The sequence below is a fragment of the Juglans microcarpa x Juglans regia genome, chromosome 2D (genome assembly GCF_004785595.1).
Source record: "Juglans microcarpa x Juglans regia isolate MS1-56 chromosome 2D, Jm3101_v1.0, whole genome shotgun sequence".
Taxonomy (NCBI): Eukaryota; Viridiplantae; Streptophyta; class Magnoliopsida; order Fagales; family Juglandaceae; genus Juglans; species Juglans microcarpa x Juglans regia.
In genome coordinates this window covers 41665406-41682316 of record NC_054596.1, presented here as the reverse complement: position 1 = coordinate 41682316, position 16911 = coordinate 41665406, and the positions used below count along the sequence as shown (strand labels likewise).

General features: G+C 35.5%; 1 protein-coding gene and 1 pseudogene across 1 annotated transcript; both read right to left on the bottom strand.

Moving 5' to 3' along the window:
- Positions 1 to 2943: 2943 nt before the first annotated feature.
- LOC121249524 (protein SCARECROW-like) lies at positions 2944 to 4554 on the bottom strand. The gene has a single exon (XM_041148226.1). The coding sequence runs from the start codon at positions 4486 to 4488 to the stop codon at positions 2944 to 2946; it is 1545 nt and encodes a 514-aa protein (XP_041004160.1). The 5' UTR covers positions 4489 to 4554.
- A 2552-nt stretch (positions 4555 to 7106) lies between these two features.
- LOC121249152 lies at positions 7107 to 15876 on the bottom strand (annotated as a pseudogene).
- Between the last annotated feature and the right edge of the window lie 1035 nt (positions 15877 to 16911).

Here is a 16911-nt window from a genome sequence, read left to right as displayed (position 1 = left end):
GTCAATTTTTTAGTTTCTTGTACAGCCCTAAAAGATTATTTGAAAAAAGAAGTGGGTGTTTCTTTCAACAAAACTGGACCAACAAAGTGCAGCACAACACCTATTGCGCACGACTTTGTCATGGTATTGCTGTCCATTTTTTGGATTGAAAAAATATCGCTTTAAGCAGCTTCCCCTTATAGAAAATGGGTAGAGTCATTGGCTTCAAATTTCTTTTCTTTTCTTTTCTTTTTTCTTGTTGTATTAGTCGATTCGAGATGATTGTTAAGGTCTTCACGTGCACCCTTTAAACTCTTATATCTTTTAATATATATATATATATATATATATATATATATATATATATATTATATGAATCTTGATTAGGAAAAAAAAAGTAGGCAAAAAAAAAAAAAGGGAAAAGACTAATGCTGTAGTACTTCACGTTAATTTAATGGAATTTCAAGGGCAGTACGTAATTAATTACCATATTTATCCATCTATTTATTACATATATAGACACACACCAAGTCAATCTTTACGCTGGAATATTCTGCAGATGTGCTGCAACCAGCATGTATATTGACCAGATCTAAATTAATTCTATTATTGCTATCAAGCTTGTTCCTTCTTATCAACTTGGTTTGGCAACCATCTTCTTCTTCTTCTTCATTTTTAAAAAAGAGGACGATATCTCAATTTTATTAAAAAATTCTTACTTGTGGCAGAAAAAAACCGTGACTACAAACCATAAACCTGGGAAATATTAAAAAAAAGACCAAAACCCAGGCATAAAAAAAACCCTAGACATCAAACTAAATTTCAGTTGAAAAGAAAATACATAAAACTCAAGACAATCAACCTAAAAGACCACCTGCAAGAAAAAGTCAGCTCAAACGGAAAATAGAGTAGTAAAAAAAGGACAATTGTAATAAGAAAGTACCTCACTACGATATACGCAAATAGGGAAGGCCAATTTTATCCATGCACATAAGACCTCTTAACTTTCCAGGCAAAGTACCTCGATCCTTAAACCAATCCATATTCAAACCTTCAGCTCCAAGTTTAGCAATGAAATCAGTAACAACATTACCTTCACGAAATATGTGACTCACTCTATAATCCAGATAGTCAAGACAAACTTGAATCTCGTCCTAATAATCCTCAAGATATCAAAAGTGACAATTTCCCTTTTTAATCCAATTAACCAAAATTTGAGAGTCTATCTCTATATCCACCCGAAAGAAACCAAGTTGGCAACACTTCCTGACACCTTCCAGCAAACTTCTCAGTTTAGCAAAATTATTAGAACCCTAACCTAAGGAAACAGAAAAACCTGCACACATCTTACCACCGACATCACGAATGACACCCTCAACCCTAGCTAGACCAGGAATACCTATACTACTCCCATCAGTATTAAGCTTGATCCTGTCCCGTTGGGGCGGGGTCCACTTCACCACAGAGACCTTCTTAACTTTAGGAAGCAAAACTGAAATATCCAATCTCTATCTGTTTCTTTTCTTAAATAATATACCTACCTCGTCAATTATCATGATCTTCAGCTAGCAGCTAACACAACCTATACACACACACACACATTAATATTAATATTATTATATATATGTGATCGTGCGTGCGTGTGTATATATATATATATATATATATATATATATATATATATATATATATATATAATTTTCATCGATCCCTTTCGATTTTTGCTTTGATGATCATTTGAATTTTCTACTGTTAATTTGTTCAAAACTACTTTGAATAATATTGTGCTTTCATTGTCGTAGATCACTCGTACGTAGCTAGTTTTCTTCTTAATTCTCATGTGTATCTATATATAAATCGATATATATGGGCTCCTAGCTAACAGCTAGCCTTGGATATTTCATTTAATTCATCATGATCGGTACGTACGTACGTAGGACTAGTACTTTATCTGCTAAGCTGCATGCTGATCAATTATAGATCAGTTCCATGCATGCATTCAGATTCAGGAAAAGTACTACCGATCCGGCGTCACATATGTAGAAGGAAACATACGACATACTCAAGCCTGCGGCCTGCATGCAGATCAGAGGCAAAAATATGATCTCAAGATCATGTGCATGCATGCATTTCTCCCTTAAATTCTTTACATACTATATAATATATAATTTTGGCTCGTACGTTAATTGGCATATGTATATCTATATATATATATATTAATTCTTGGGGTACGTACGTAGTTCAAATTTTGGAAGTGGGATACAAATCTTGTACTAATTAATTCACTATAAAAAAATTATTTATTTGTGACCAGTTATTTTTAACGAAATGACTATTTTCATCTAAAATGAGTATGTTTTCGTTGAAAAAAATGTCACAAATACTCATTTTTCTTCTAGTAATTCTAATACGTATGTACGAATATATATACAATACTATAGCTAGCTAGCTAGCATAATCATATTAATGTTGCACTTACTGCTCAAGTACATATATATATATATATATTTGTGTGTGTAGTACTTCAAATATATATTAATTCCATTCAAAATTCGATGAAATTGATATATAAAGCGTGCACTAAGTCGCTAAATTGTACATATATAAGCAGAAACCTTCACACGATGGTGAACGTAAAAATCCAAGGAATTGAAATAAATTAAAGAGAAATTGCTATGAAAACATGCAGAATGGACAATTAATGGTTATAGTAACAAGGTATCATTCCCTCCTCCCCGGCCATAAATTAATTAAAGCTATATACGATCTAATATTATATTTATCCATGCATGCCAATAAAATTTACAATTCAAAACTCCTGCTTAATGCGGTAGGATTCATGTAGTACATGAGAATTTGAGCTGATGATCTACACGACACAAAACACAAACACAAACCCAAAAACAAAAAAACATGAATTTCAATAGCAGATCAGATGATCGAGAGCTAGCTTGCTGCAGCTACCTAGCTAGAAGAAGCATTGAATGTCCATGCAGAAGCAGTATACAAACTTGTGTCTTTCCATCCGAGCCTAAGTGTCCCGTCTCCTTCCACAAGGCTGTATCCATGAGCTGGAGGGAACATGTTCAATATCAACTGTGCTTGCGCCATTGAATTCCCACTCATCGGCATCTGCACAAAACAATTCCTTGCTAGCTCCATCTTCCAATGCCTGAACTTGTCCTCTCCACTTCTCGCGGGCCCTCCGATCGCCATTATGTTGTTGATTTCCCTGTGTAGGAGGCAGTGCTCAACCCGGTGCCTGTTAGGATCGTCAATGGGCAGATTTGCTCCCAGGGAATCGAAAAGCGTCGAGTAGTAGTGTAAGGACCCAACAAAACGATCTAGAAAAGACCCTCCATGGGAAATATCTTGCTCTACCAATGTGATGATTGGAGGTGACAATTCTTTTAGTAATCTCATTGTTTTCCAATCGGGTCCGGTTGCATCGTACAAGGAATGTTGTAGCCAATGCACAGCTAGAGTTTCTCCACGCCTGACTTGGACCATTGATGCATCAATTTCTCCGAACTTTCTTGCAATTGGGTGGAATTCAAATGACATTCCAAGCCGCTTGGCGAAATTCGCTAGTTGCTTTCCTGTCTCGAGTAACATCTCCATTGACTTGCCCATACCGGTCATCCTAACGTGGGGCGGACCCTCCATGCGCGTGGCGAGGATGTGAAACAAGGCCGGCCATTGCAGGCCTTGCATGATGTCAAGGTCAAGAATGTGAACTCTATCACGGCGATGGAAAGCCTCGAGGATGGCTTGGTTGGAAGTGAAATGTGCAAACTTGATGAAAGGGGATATGTTGTTGAACACTTGGAAAGCGCCATGAATGCTTTTGTAGTTAACCAAAGGGGAGCAAGTACCTAGCCAGGAGTTGATCACCCTACTGCTCATGGCCTTGGCGAAATAAGCCACGACACGCTCAGCGCAGGAAATCCCATAAGGAGAGCCCGTTTGCGTCAGCTCGAGCAACATTCTATGAGCCTCGCCTAGGTTGTCGACAGAGATAGCAACTGCACACTCCAGAAGTAGGGTTATCAGGGTTAGGCCATGTTCATCAACCCTACTCAACCCTTTGTTCATTCCATGATCATAAACATGATGAGGCTCGACGTTGCTCCATTGAAGCTCGTTGCCAATGGTGTCGAATTGGCCTCTTTTGGGAGCTTTTCTTGGCCTGAACTCGCCTGAAAATGATGCCACGGTGTTGTTGTCCTGGGACTTTGTCTCAGAGTGCAAGACATGATGATGATGATGATCTGAGCCAGTTGCTTCTGGTAAATCTTCGATGAGTTGTCTAGTGATTTGCTCCACCCACTCAGAGAGCTCGTTGCGCTCCATGTTTAAGCAACGGTTTTCGATTATTGGCTTCACGAGGAAAGGGTTGAAGCTGGTTGGAGTTGGAAACCCAACAGCTGTAGGGTGGTAAATATCCCATGGCTCATGGGGTTGTATCATGTCCAAAGCCCCCTGAACCACTTCAAATCCTGCTTTCATGAGGGAAATTCAAGAACAGATGGAAGGAATTGAACTATATATATATGATTAGAGAAAGAAATTAACAGCAAGCAAGCAAGCTAGCTAGAGATCAGGAGATAATAAGAAATATTTAGGGCAACGATGATGAGGTATATGGTCGTGAGAGGGGTGTTAATGAGAGGGTGAGGGCCAATTTTAAAGGGAAAACTTTGGAATGTGAACAAAGAGATTTGAAATAGAAGAAAAGGTCTCCATGACACAACAGGATAATGGTGCTGGTTCGATGCCAGAGGCCGATGGCCGGCATAACCAAGGCATGTACAAAACGACAAACTGCTAAGACCCAAAAACCCCCCACACGTCACTAATTTTGTAGTGATTTTCTAATTTATTAACTTCGATTTTTTATTTATGTATTTTAAGAATTAGTATTAAATGAGTCATGAAGGAGCTAGTACTTGAAGTTAATTTTAAAGCAAGGTCTAGCTATATATATATATATATATATATATAGGTCTAGTTATATATATATAGCTAGACCATCTAGAAGAAGGGATCGAAGGATATATATATTATATAGAAAGGCTTGGGCATGATGATGCATATAAAATGTGGTATAAAATGCAACTAATCCACCATCTTGAATTAATATTATAGTGCTGATAATATTTTTATTTGCGCATGTTACGTATATTTATATATTTTTTTATGCACATTTTTCATCTCATGTATCCTTAACTTTAATTCAAATTACGAGTGTTATATGAAAAATATGCAAAAAAAAATCGATATTATTTTTTATCCATATGAATATATAATATGATCATATCAACTTGCATGCAATTAATTAGTTGATAAGTCTTTGATTTTATTTAATTAATATATATATATATATGGACCAACTTTTCTTACAAGATTGACGTATTATGTTAGCTATGATTGATTACGATGGAAAACCCCCTTAATTAATTAATTAATTTACGAATTAAGCCAAATTAATGACAGGTTTTTTATTCAAAATATTATTAATTAAATTGGGTACTCGATGATCATCTCTTTCCCGACTTAGTTTTCCAAAGTCGTTGTATGCATTTTCGCCGACCACTAAAATAAATTATTATTGATTAATTATAAATCAATTAAGACTATATATATATATATATATATGTGCGTACGCTACCTTCAGGTTTGTTGCCGGAGTTAATTATCTGGTGGTGCTCAGGTAGTACTGCGATCGATCAATTTTCCCTGCTTTTAAAAAATAAATATTTTTTTTGCGAAATTTAATATTAACTTAGTGATAACTTAATTAATTACTCTGATTACAGCTTAACAACGCCATGCTTTGCTAAGATTGTTCAATTAATTTATAATTAATTTCTTAACAATATGGGCTTCCCGAATATATAAACCCCGTTTGGATTGATAGTCAAGATGAGATGAGGTAAATAAAATATTATTATAATATTACTATTATTTTGATATTTAAAAAAATTAAATTATTTATTATATTTTGTGTGAAAATTTAATAAAATTATAATGATGAGATGAGATGAATTTAAATCACTTCTCAATTCAAACAATGCCCTAATGTACGTACACTAGGATATATATTTATATAAAAAAATTAATATATATATATATATATATATATATATATAATATATAGTACACTCAAAAAGACAAATTCCATGAAAGTTGGCACCCTGGTCATCATAGCTCAGCTCACACCAGGAGGTTTGTTTATTCAAAGACATTCTATTCAATCGTTATAGATAGTACTGTATAAATTGCAGACATTTTTTTTTCCTGAGAAATTAAAATAAAATCTAATTAACTAAATAATCAATTAAGAAATTCTTTAAAAGAAAGAGTAATTAACTTCTAAAATAATAATCATTTTGAAATTGATGGTGACGCTCAAGGGGCGTGATATATTGACAAATGGCACCTGTACATGTTTTACATCCCCACCATGATGACTCAGTCAAGCCTTGGCCTAGCTAGGAGAATATCTTTAGAATCATGTAGTGTTTTAACTTTGCTGTTAATAAGATTCCAAAGTACTGTCTCAATCCATACCTTTTGCTGATGTAGCATCTGTCTACCAATGTTCAATTCATAGTTGAATCAGGAATGATAATTAGGTAAAGCATCCACGTTTCTTTGGTAGGATGTGAACCCTAAAAATTTACATCCAAAAGTTCAAACCTTGGACCTGAGAAGAGTATATCCCCAAGACCAAAGTTCTTGCTATTCTAGCCAATCGATCTAGGAATTTCGAGCCAATCTCCAAAGGCGCATTTGGAGTTTGTATCTAGCATTACTCAAAGAACAAATAATACAAATGGGAGAATGACTATCCCCTATTCTCCAATTTTCGATATAATTAGTGAACAAAAGTATATATGAAACTGCAGGAAATTTTTGAAGATGAAGAAACTTCATGATAAGAGAAGTCAAAGCAAGTTAACAATGTCTCTCTTTGGTTTTCTTTCATCCTCCTCCGATTGAGTCAAGTACAGTACTAGTGTTTGCAAGAAAGGGACTGGCTGCAGCCAACAGAAGTATATAGATTGAATTTGGTAGCATAATGCTCATTCCAAAAAAGGGACTAACCAATGAAAAGCACAATATACATCAAAAGGAATTTGAACACGTTATAGTTTCTCTATACAATATCTAGTAGATTGACAAAAAAATGCAAAATGCAAAATGCATTTCTGTAGAGCATGAATTGTTAATCTTGTCGGTTTAGGATCTTTGTAAACAGAAAAACTTACTGGAATCCTTTCCAAGAAAGGTTCTGAGCTAATTTGTTGCTTCAAAACCAGAACCCTTTCTTCACACTTCAAAGTTCGAGTTTTCAAACAAGCCTCAATTTCATGCGGATGTATCCACCCTTGACTTCACCCAAAATTTACACCCAGTTACTTGGAAGTCAATGCGTTGACGTATCAACTTGAGCATCTTGTCCATCTCACCATGCAGAGAAAAAGCTGGGTTAAGGGGGATTCTTTGTGGTTTTGAGATGCTACTAGTTGGGGAGGCAAGAGGTTTAAAAAGCTCCCTTATACAGGTTGACTACTTGCAGATATATCAGACGTCTCAGATGTTTCTGATGTTTCAGACTCGCCCTCTGTTGTAAGTGAAACCAAAGAGGTGAGATAAAAAAATTATAACCTTTCTGAAAAATAAATGCCAGTCAGGTACTCATGCAAAATGGACACATCTAAAGATGATTACAAAGACTGCTCAAGTATTCAAAGAGTATAATCGGGCATAAGCCTACCAAAAAGTGATTTGACAGATGGCCTCCTTGCTTTGCCGGTTTTCTTCTTCAACTCAGCTACAAGAAAAAGTAAAAATCAGCTACAGAAAAGGTAGCCTAACGGAATACTCACGGAAGAGAAGTAACATTAGCAAATAACTACATCGTTATCATTTCTGGTGTGTTCACTTTGAAGATAACCCAGTCTATTTACACAATAAAACAGCATAGCGTGATCCCAACAACAAGCTAACAATACCGATCCCAGGATAACATTTACTGCCCAGCCCGTTTACAACTTCACATTGACAACCCCCAACCTATGTCATTGCACAGACAAGCACAACTTTGCTCATATACTTAGAACTGACACCTCTGCCAAGCCTATTTAACATAGATAATATGGAGAAAGAAACGTACCCATCCCAGGCACTTGATAATCATTGACAATTTCAAAGTTCTTATACGTGTAACCCATAAAATTAAGGTCCTCGGCTGAGAGCTTCTGCAAAGAAAGGTAATAGTGAGAAAACAAAAGGAGAACAAGAAAAAAAATCATGCAAACTTTGAAAATAAAATCTCAATACATCGCATAACCAATATAAAAATAATCAAGAAGACACATTTGCACCAGCCTATGATACAATTTCCCAAAAGAAATACAGGCTCTTTAATTCAAACAGAGAATTTTTATTCCCCTATTAAAACAAATCATAACAAATTTGACCCCCGAGTCAAATAACATCAAGCCTACCAAAAAGCATCATATTATGACCCTCAATGTATGCATCACAGCAAACAAATGATTTCTTAAATACATGCCCTTAGCATTACCTAAATTTTATTAGGAATTTCAGATGTAAAAAATAATTTCCCTATTTTTGCCTCCCTTAAATTAAGTTCACGCACATAACATTTATAGAAAGACCGGAAAAACATTCTCAGTAAACCTAGCCAGAATAGCATGAAAGGAACTGCTACCATTCGTTTATAAATCAACTAGTAAGGTCCTAGTAGACAGCACGTACTAGTAGCAAGAACACAAAACTACAACAGGACTTTTACTTGATTGATCCTGCATCATGATTAAAGTACATTTTTTTCCAAATCGCCCTGACAACAAGGCATAGACAGTTGCACCAAGCTATGGATCAAAGAATGACGAATGACAGAAGCAGAATGAAATACTCGAAAAATTACCTTTCTCCATGGACCATTTTTGGATGAAGTCTGACTCTGGTTATCAGACTGTAAAAGAATAAGTACAAGAAAATATTAGCAACAAGAAGCCCATTCAAAGCTAGCTCCATGAAATTAGGAATAGTTCAAAACAAACTGATACCTCCTCAAACTTTTCAAAATTTTGAGTATCCAAATCATCATTGACCTCGGGAATAAATGCAGCTTCCATATGATATATCTTGTCCCAATCAATACCTTCAAACCACGGATCAGCCTGAGGAAAGGAAACAGAAGGGAGATAACTCCTCTTATTTGCTAATAGCTTATGGAAAAAATCTAAGACTTCAGAAAAGGACACACCATACAACACCTTTATTTCGTCAGAACCTTTTGATCCTAACCTCTGGTTTACATTACACAGAAGTTTACTAATAAGACCTTTTGCCTCTGGAGATAGCTCTGCTTCCTCAGGAAACTTCAAATGAGTTCTCCAGTTCACTATCTGGATAAAACAGGGAAGAATGGTAACCTGAAGGCAATAAAATTTCTTCTGATTCTTTTAGGGGGTGGGGGGAGTGGTTGTTTCCACATGAAATTAACCAAAGTTTTTATAAAATGTCATAACTTCTCTGAATGTGTAGCTTATATGAGATAAAACATCACTAATTCCATGGGGAACTAAGAACAACTGAAAAGAAAAGAAAAGAAAAGATCCAGTATGAGAAGTACTCATGGAGAAACAATCAAACTAATATCTCAGCATCAGTAAGTCTGTTGCCAAAAGTACAAACAGACTTTAGAAGAAATAGAGGATGAGTAGCTCAGACTCGTGCTGAAGAAGAAAAAAAAAGGAGCAAATGCCACATAAAGTTTCTATCAAAATTCTAAGAAAAATAAGTACCATTCTGCATGTTGACATGGGATCATCAGAATAAAATGGCGGGTACCCCACGAGCATTTCGTACATAATAGCCCCAAGTGACCACCTACATATTAATAATAACAACGATTTCATCAAAGGTTACTTGCTACAAGATTTAAGGCATCACTGAGAAACACTTTAGAAGTGGAATTATCTGTTGCCCATAACATTGAGAATAGATGAAAAAACCCCTTCAATTTTGTGACCATAGCACAAAAGATATAAACAATTGTGAATGCCAGCCAAATCAAGAAAACTTATCAGCAACATGCAAATAAACAAAACTGAGATTTTAGGATACACATGACTTTAAGATTAAAAGGGTTATCAGGAATCACTTTGGCCAGTAAAATTGAATTGATTAATCTTCATGAGGCATCCAAATGCCCATTACAGAAAATGCACAATACTTGCCAGTCACATTCCAATCCATATCCTTTCTTCAACAAAACTTCTGGCGCAATATAGTCAGGTGTACCGACAGTAGAATAAGCCTGCAATGCCAAACACTGACGGTTATTAAGAAATAAGAAACCTTGAGCAGTCTGTGCAAAAAACTTGCGAAAAAAGATGGATCCTCTCCCAATGCATGAAGAAAGTCACGAAGATGGATCCTTCAAATCACCAAACAAAAGGAATTTTTTTAAGTTAAAAAATGCACAAGGAGGGTTTTGAACCCACAACCTCACTGCCTATCCCAATCTTTATAGGGGAAGGAAGTACCATTTGAGCTAGAGTTCATTAGCACCAATGTAGCAAATGGTGGCATAATTTTCAATTATATTAACACGACATTATTGCAAACTATGAAAAACAGAAAAAAGAAAATAAGAGTTTGGGGTTAGATTAAGGGGAAGGGAGAAAGGAAAAACAAATAATCACAAATCTTACAAGCGTTCTTCTGTTCTTTTGCCAATGCAGTAGTTGTTCTTGCTGTGTGCGTTTTGGAGCCAGAGGGCGCTCTTCATTCTGTGCAGCCCCATTTTGGCTGTTCCCCACTGAAAAATCCTGTTCTTGGAGTGTATTGCAGTCTAATGGTTTACACAGTCCAAAATCTGACAGTCTCAAGTGCCCATATCTATCAAGAAGCAAGTTGTCGGGCTTGATATCCCTGTAAAGGTATTACACTTACGTGCTGAATCTATGTGACACTAATGAGCTTAATCAAATGCTGTCTATTGTTGCACTCCCACAAAACAACATTTCTGAACCAATTCAAAATGCAAGCATGCACATTGGCATTAAGTGCACAAACCTATGAATGTAATTGTGTTTATGAATAGATTCAATAGCCAGAACTGTTTCTGCAACATAAAATCTGGCTTTGTCTTCAGTGAAGGTATCCTTTCTCATAAGTAAAGTCATCATATCTCCCCCAGGTAAATATTCCATAATCAGATAAAGAAACTCGTCATCTTGAAAAGAACAGTAGAGTTTGACGATGCAATTGCTATCAACCTCTGCAAGCAGATTCCTTTCTGCCTTCACATGCTCGACCTAAAAGGGAGAAGAGCCAATTGGCAATAAATTTAGCATACTTATGCCTCAGTGGTACCATCTGGCAGGTCAGATAAACATATACCTGGCCTCTGCGAAGCATCTCTGATTTCTTGAGTTTTTTCATAGCATAAACATGACCTGTTTCCTTTTCCCGACAAACTCTTACCTGTGGCACAAAAGCAAAGTTTACTTTGCTTGATCTACAAATGTACAGCTTAATATGGGACAATAAGAGAGTGAAAGAAAAAGGACATTGTCAATCTCATCTATATCCCTTTCAGTCCCAGACAACAAAACCTAAGGTCCGCAACTCACAAGACACATTTCAGACCTGGTTTGTTTTCGAGTCAAGATCATTAGGGGCCTGGTAATGAGTCTAGTTTGTTTTGATTCCTGTTAGGTATCCAATTGGAAATGAGTCCTGTTTAGTAATTAGAAATCTTTGTCCTTTCCTAATAGGAGGCGGTCCTTATTGTGCTAGGATTATGTTTCTATTAAGTGAGCCTTGTTAGAAGAATTAGGACAACTTGATTAATGAAAGTTACCACAAGATGACCCATGCCAATAACTGCCTAGTGGCAACAAACCCACAAGGAGCACCATGCCTTTCTTGAAAAGAAGGGGACACAACCTTATGCCAATTACTTTTCCCACTTTCCTATTGCCACAAAAACTCTCATGCCAATAATGGCACAGCTCTACCGTAGAACCTATCAACTGTCATGTATACCAGGTCAAAAACTAATGCCCATGTGTACAAGTAGTCCCAACCTCAAACACACATGCTACATCTAAGCGGGACCAAGTCCTCCAAACTCCCATAAAGTGTTGCCATCACCCTCCCCAAAAGATTCCGAGGGTAAGAAATTGCATCCCCGTAATCATCTCAAGTTGATGTGCTTCATTTTATATATTAGTTATTTTTTAGCAAGTACAAAAGAAGTTTTAATAATACTAACAGGGAATAGGTGAAGCACACCTACTATTTATTTTATGTATTTTATATATTACTTTCTTATACTAGCCACAATCCTGTTTATTCTGAAAATGGATAAAAAAAAAAAAAAAACTGAGCTTTCACCAGTTGGCCTTGTAAGTTGTAAGTCAGTTTAATTGGGTTTTACTTGTGTGCTACTGATTAGAACAAACAAAAGGACCAATGAACGTGTCTGTGCGCATTAGTATAAATTGTAAATCGTTAATTCAAGAGTGAGGTATATTTTCCCAACTTCAAGAAACTCAGCATGTCAACCTAGGGAGACAGCCAGGTCATAACGCTCAAGTTAGTAAAAAAGTCCTCCTTGATTCATAACAAATCATGTCTACTAGACTACAAATGCTTTGTGTTTAGAATTGGATTAAACACGATTGTGTAAGCAGCCACAATGTGAAACATAATATAAGAATTAGTTAAAAAAAACTATTTATTGACAATGAAAAGCTGGAAAACCATATCATAGTATTTTTTTTTTTTTTTTATAGGTAATATCATAGTAAATTACATTACGAAACTAAATACCTCTCCAAATGCACCCTTTCCAATCATTGTCAGTAGCTCAAAATTGTCAGCACCCATTTTATGCCTCTGAAGACGAATGTACTCAGTTTCCTTCTTCTCCAAAAATTTGAGAAGGTTGTTTTGATCTTCCTCAGAGACATCAGCATCAACCAACTTCTTTTCCAGAATATTTCTTCTGTTCAATGAAAGTACAATTAGAAATCTTGTTGCTCCCCAGCACCAAAGTTTCAATTCTCAGTCCTATTCAGGATAAGTATGATAAATCCCTTACTAAATATATTAACCAGAGAAAAGTGTAAATTCCACACCGTTATACTGTATTAAAAAAGTAACACTTTGTACAAATGAAATAATCCAGCCAATCGAAGGACAGATAACAAAACCACTTGTTACTCCAAGTACTTATTTTTTAACACAAGGACTTGTTACTCAAAATACTTGGACTAAACTGCATCCAACTCTATTGTCTCTTCACATTTGCACCTACTAGACATAAGGAGGAAAGAAAAACATTGTTGCTACAGAGGATAATAAGAACTAGTAATAGTCGACCTACCTCTTAACAGTTTCTTTCAACTTCTGAGCATTTACAGCCTTTTACCAGTAAAATTCTTACTTTTTCCCTTTATAAGTTAACATCAGAAGAGGTTTTACCCTAGTACACAGGTGTATCCCCTAAACAAAAAGTGCAAAAAACTCCTAGAAATTTAAAAACCAAAATGAGCAATCATTCAATGATATACGATTTTAAAAAGAAACCTATGAGTTCTCCATCTTCTCACTATTCTCAAACTCTAGTAACTTCTCTCTCTAAATACACCACAACAAACAATACGGGCCCGCCTTCCTTTTGGGAAGTGGGAGAGGGGCTTCTAGGAAGGAAATGACTTCTGGGAAGGAAATGATATAGTTTCCTGTAGCATCACTATGCTTAAAGAGATACTGTATGCAACCACAATCGGCTATGGCTTCAATAGAAGTACCATTTTATAATTGAGACTAAGGCCTCGTTTAGTTACGCAGTTCAGATGAGATGAGATGTTGAAAGTTGAATAAAATATTGTTATAATATAATTTTTTAATATTATTTTTATTTTTTGATTTAAAAAAGTTGAATTATTTATTATATTTTATGTGGGAGTTTGGAGAAGTTGTAATAATTATATGAGATGAGATGAGATAGTTTGGTTTTGAGTAACCAAACTAGCCCTAATCCTCATGCAAAAGTATTTTCTATGAAGTAAAACATGTAGTTGAGTGGATCGTAACTTATTTACTCTTTTCCCCCTTGATGATCGAAACATAAAATGGCTAATTAAAAAACAAAACAAAAAAGGCATCAAAACGTGCAATTTGTTGTAATTCTACCATCTTAAAGCTAAATCGGCATCAAAGCATTCCAATATCCAAAAGCAAAAATTTGAGTACTGTGTATTTATTTGTAGGGGCAATGAACCATACCGCTCCTTCCTCTCCTGCAGGTTCTTCATTTGCTCCTTGTAGTAGTTTTCTATATACTGCTTTGCCACTGAAACCTTCTGCTTTGTGACATTGGAAAGTGCTTGTTCATCACCTTGTGCATCCAAATCCTCCTTCCCTTCACCATTAGGCTCCTTTGTCATACCCTTGACCTGTCCCGGGTTTGAAACTTCTGAAACCAACTCCTTGCTGAATCCATTTCCTTAATTGGTTGCAGGTCTGGCTATGTCAAACTACTAAATTCCATTCCTCTACATAAAAGTATACCCATACACAAACCGAACCTCCCACCAAAAGATTGGTTGGAAAATGCTAAAGAATTCAAAAGCAGGCAAGCTGCATTATTCAAAAACACAATTAACAGAGAATGAGATACAAACATTTAATGTAAAATAAAATTACTAATAACACCGTATAAAAACATACAGGACTCGAATTAAAGAAGAAGCAAAATTTTACCCAAAAAAGAAAAACATAGAAAAAGAATCGCCCAAATTCACCTCAAAGAAAACTAAATTCAATGTAAATTTTCCTGCTAATTCTTCAATTGCTATTAACTAGGAAATTTACTAAGCCTGGATTTCCTCGGTATATATTAATTTTAGCCCAACAACAATGCACATAATAATTCCTTGGAACACCTTGATTAATTTCTTACATTTCCTAAAATTCAAAAGCTATAAAACCAAAATATTCGAAAGCAATATCAAGAAAATAACGAACCGAAGGGCTGAGAGTTCGGAGCTGAGTCCATCCGAAAACGCCGGAGTGACTGTCAATTTTCCTTTCTCTAAAATTTCGTGGGTTCACGTTTCTCGTGGAAGTTTAAAAAACTTGCTTTTTAAGGTGGATTTATTTGTTTTGATAGAGTTTGTACGAGGATTACACGATTTTCAACCGATTATTTTTTCCCATTTCCAAACCGGAAATTTACATATATTTGTTAAAAATTGGTTTCACCTTTGAGAAGAATTTTATTTTCATACTCATAGATTAAAATAAAAAAGAACACTGCTAGGTACAGTCCCCGTTGGGGAGACTACGTGCGGACGGCTGAGCAGTAAATTCTTCTCAAATTTTGGCCAAATGTCAAAACTGCCATTTTCAGTAAATTCCCTCCAGGCTCAAGCAATTATCCCTCCCGATAGACATCTCAGATCCCTCCAGTCACAGAGCTAACTTCAACGCCGTCGGCCACGTTCGAGCTCCGTCCGCCACAGTCGACGTCAGCTTCTCCTCCACCATCTTCGGCCGCCACAACGTAAACCATCTGAATAAACCAAGTTTTTGAAATCAACTTTATTTTAGATTTGAGGGAATTTGGCAGATTCTGGAGCTCTTTGATTTTCTATGCTCTTTGATTGTCCTGTATACAAATTACGGATCTCGCATTCAGTAGCTTAGCAAATTGGTTATATTTTTGAAGTTATATTTTTACAAGTTATTGGAGTGCTGGATCTCGCATTTAGTGGAGGGCGGAGCCTTGTAAAATGGATAGAGGGAAAGGAATTTACCCAAACAAAACCCAGAAAACAAATCCTAGAAAGCAATCGCCTTTCAGGCTAAAATATAACTTTCAAATTCCCTTTAGTATTAAAAGCTTCGGATCAAAACGGATTGATTCGATAAGATACGATTGTTTAACGAATTGATAATAGGTCAATTCATTTTAATCTGTTATAATCTATTAAGAAATTTAAAATTATAATTATATCCTTATACTTAAAAATAAAATTATTGAGATTTTAATTTTGATATTTTTATCGTTTAGATTATAATTTTGGAATTGTAGTTAGTTTATATTTTTTTTATAGATATTGTTATTTTAACATTTATATAAAATTATACTAAATTTAACTAGGTCAAATGAGTTAATTTCGAGTTTGTTCAACCTATTTATATAAATGGATCAAAACGGGTTGACACGACACGACCTGTTATCTTAATGGGTCGTGTTGGAATTTGGGATTTTGACACAGGTTAAGGTTGACCCATATAGTGTAATATACATGTCCTCATACGATACGAACACGACTCGTTAATACAATTTGATACTCCTACCTTCAAGCAGTGCCTAAGCAAGGGAAATTTGGGGGGGGGGGGGGGAGAGACGAGTCTTTGGTGCTCAATGTTGAAATGGAATTATTTTAATTTATTAAAATTTCCCATTTCATTAAGTCGTGCATGGGGAGGCCTTATTTCATTTCAGGATTGCACCTAGATTATTCTTTAAAAAATAGTCATAATTTGACATTTTAAAGGTTTATTTTCTCTATAATACTTTATATTCTGTCTAATTTCATATAGTTATGAAGTGGAGAAGACCAATTAGTTCAAACAGCTCCATAATCAAGTTTTATACACAATTAAGAATATATGATGTACTCATAGCAGTATCTATTAACTGAGAATCAAACAAGAGGGCGTAGAAGTCGGGAAGTTGAAGATGCTCCCTCAAATCATATTTTAATAATTGTCTAATCTCAATCTAATTAGAAAATTTAATAAATCCTTAGGCAGTTGATACCAATAATCTACGATGTACTAGTATTAATCCATATTTGAATT

Coding starts and splice junctions, on each gene's coding strand:
- LOC121249524 (XM_041148226.1), bottom strand. CDS start 4,488: ATGAAAGCAGGATTTGAAGTGGTTCAGGGGGCTTTGGACATGATACAA.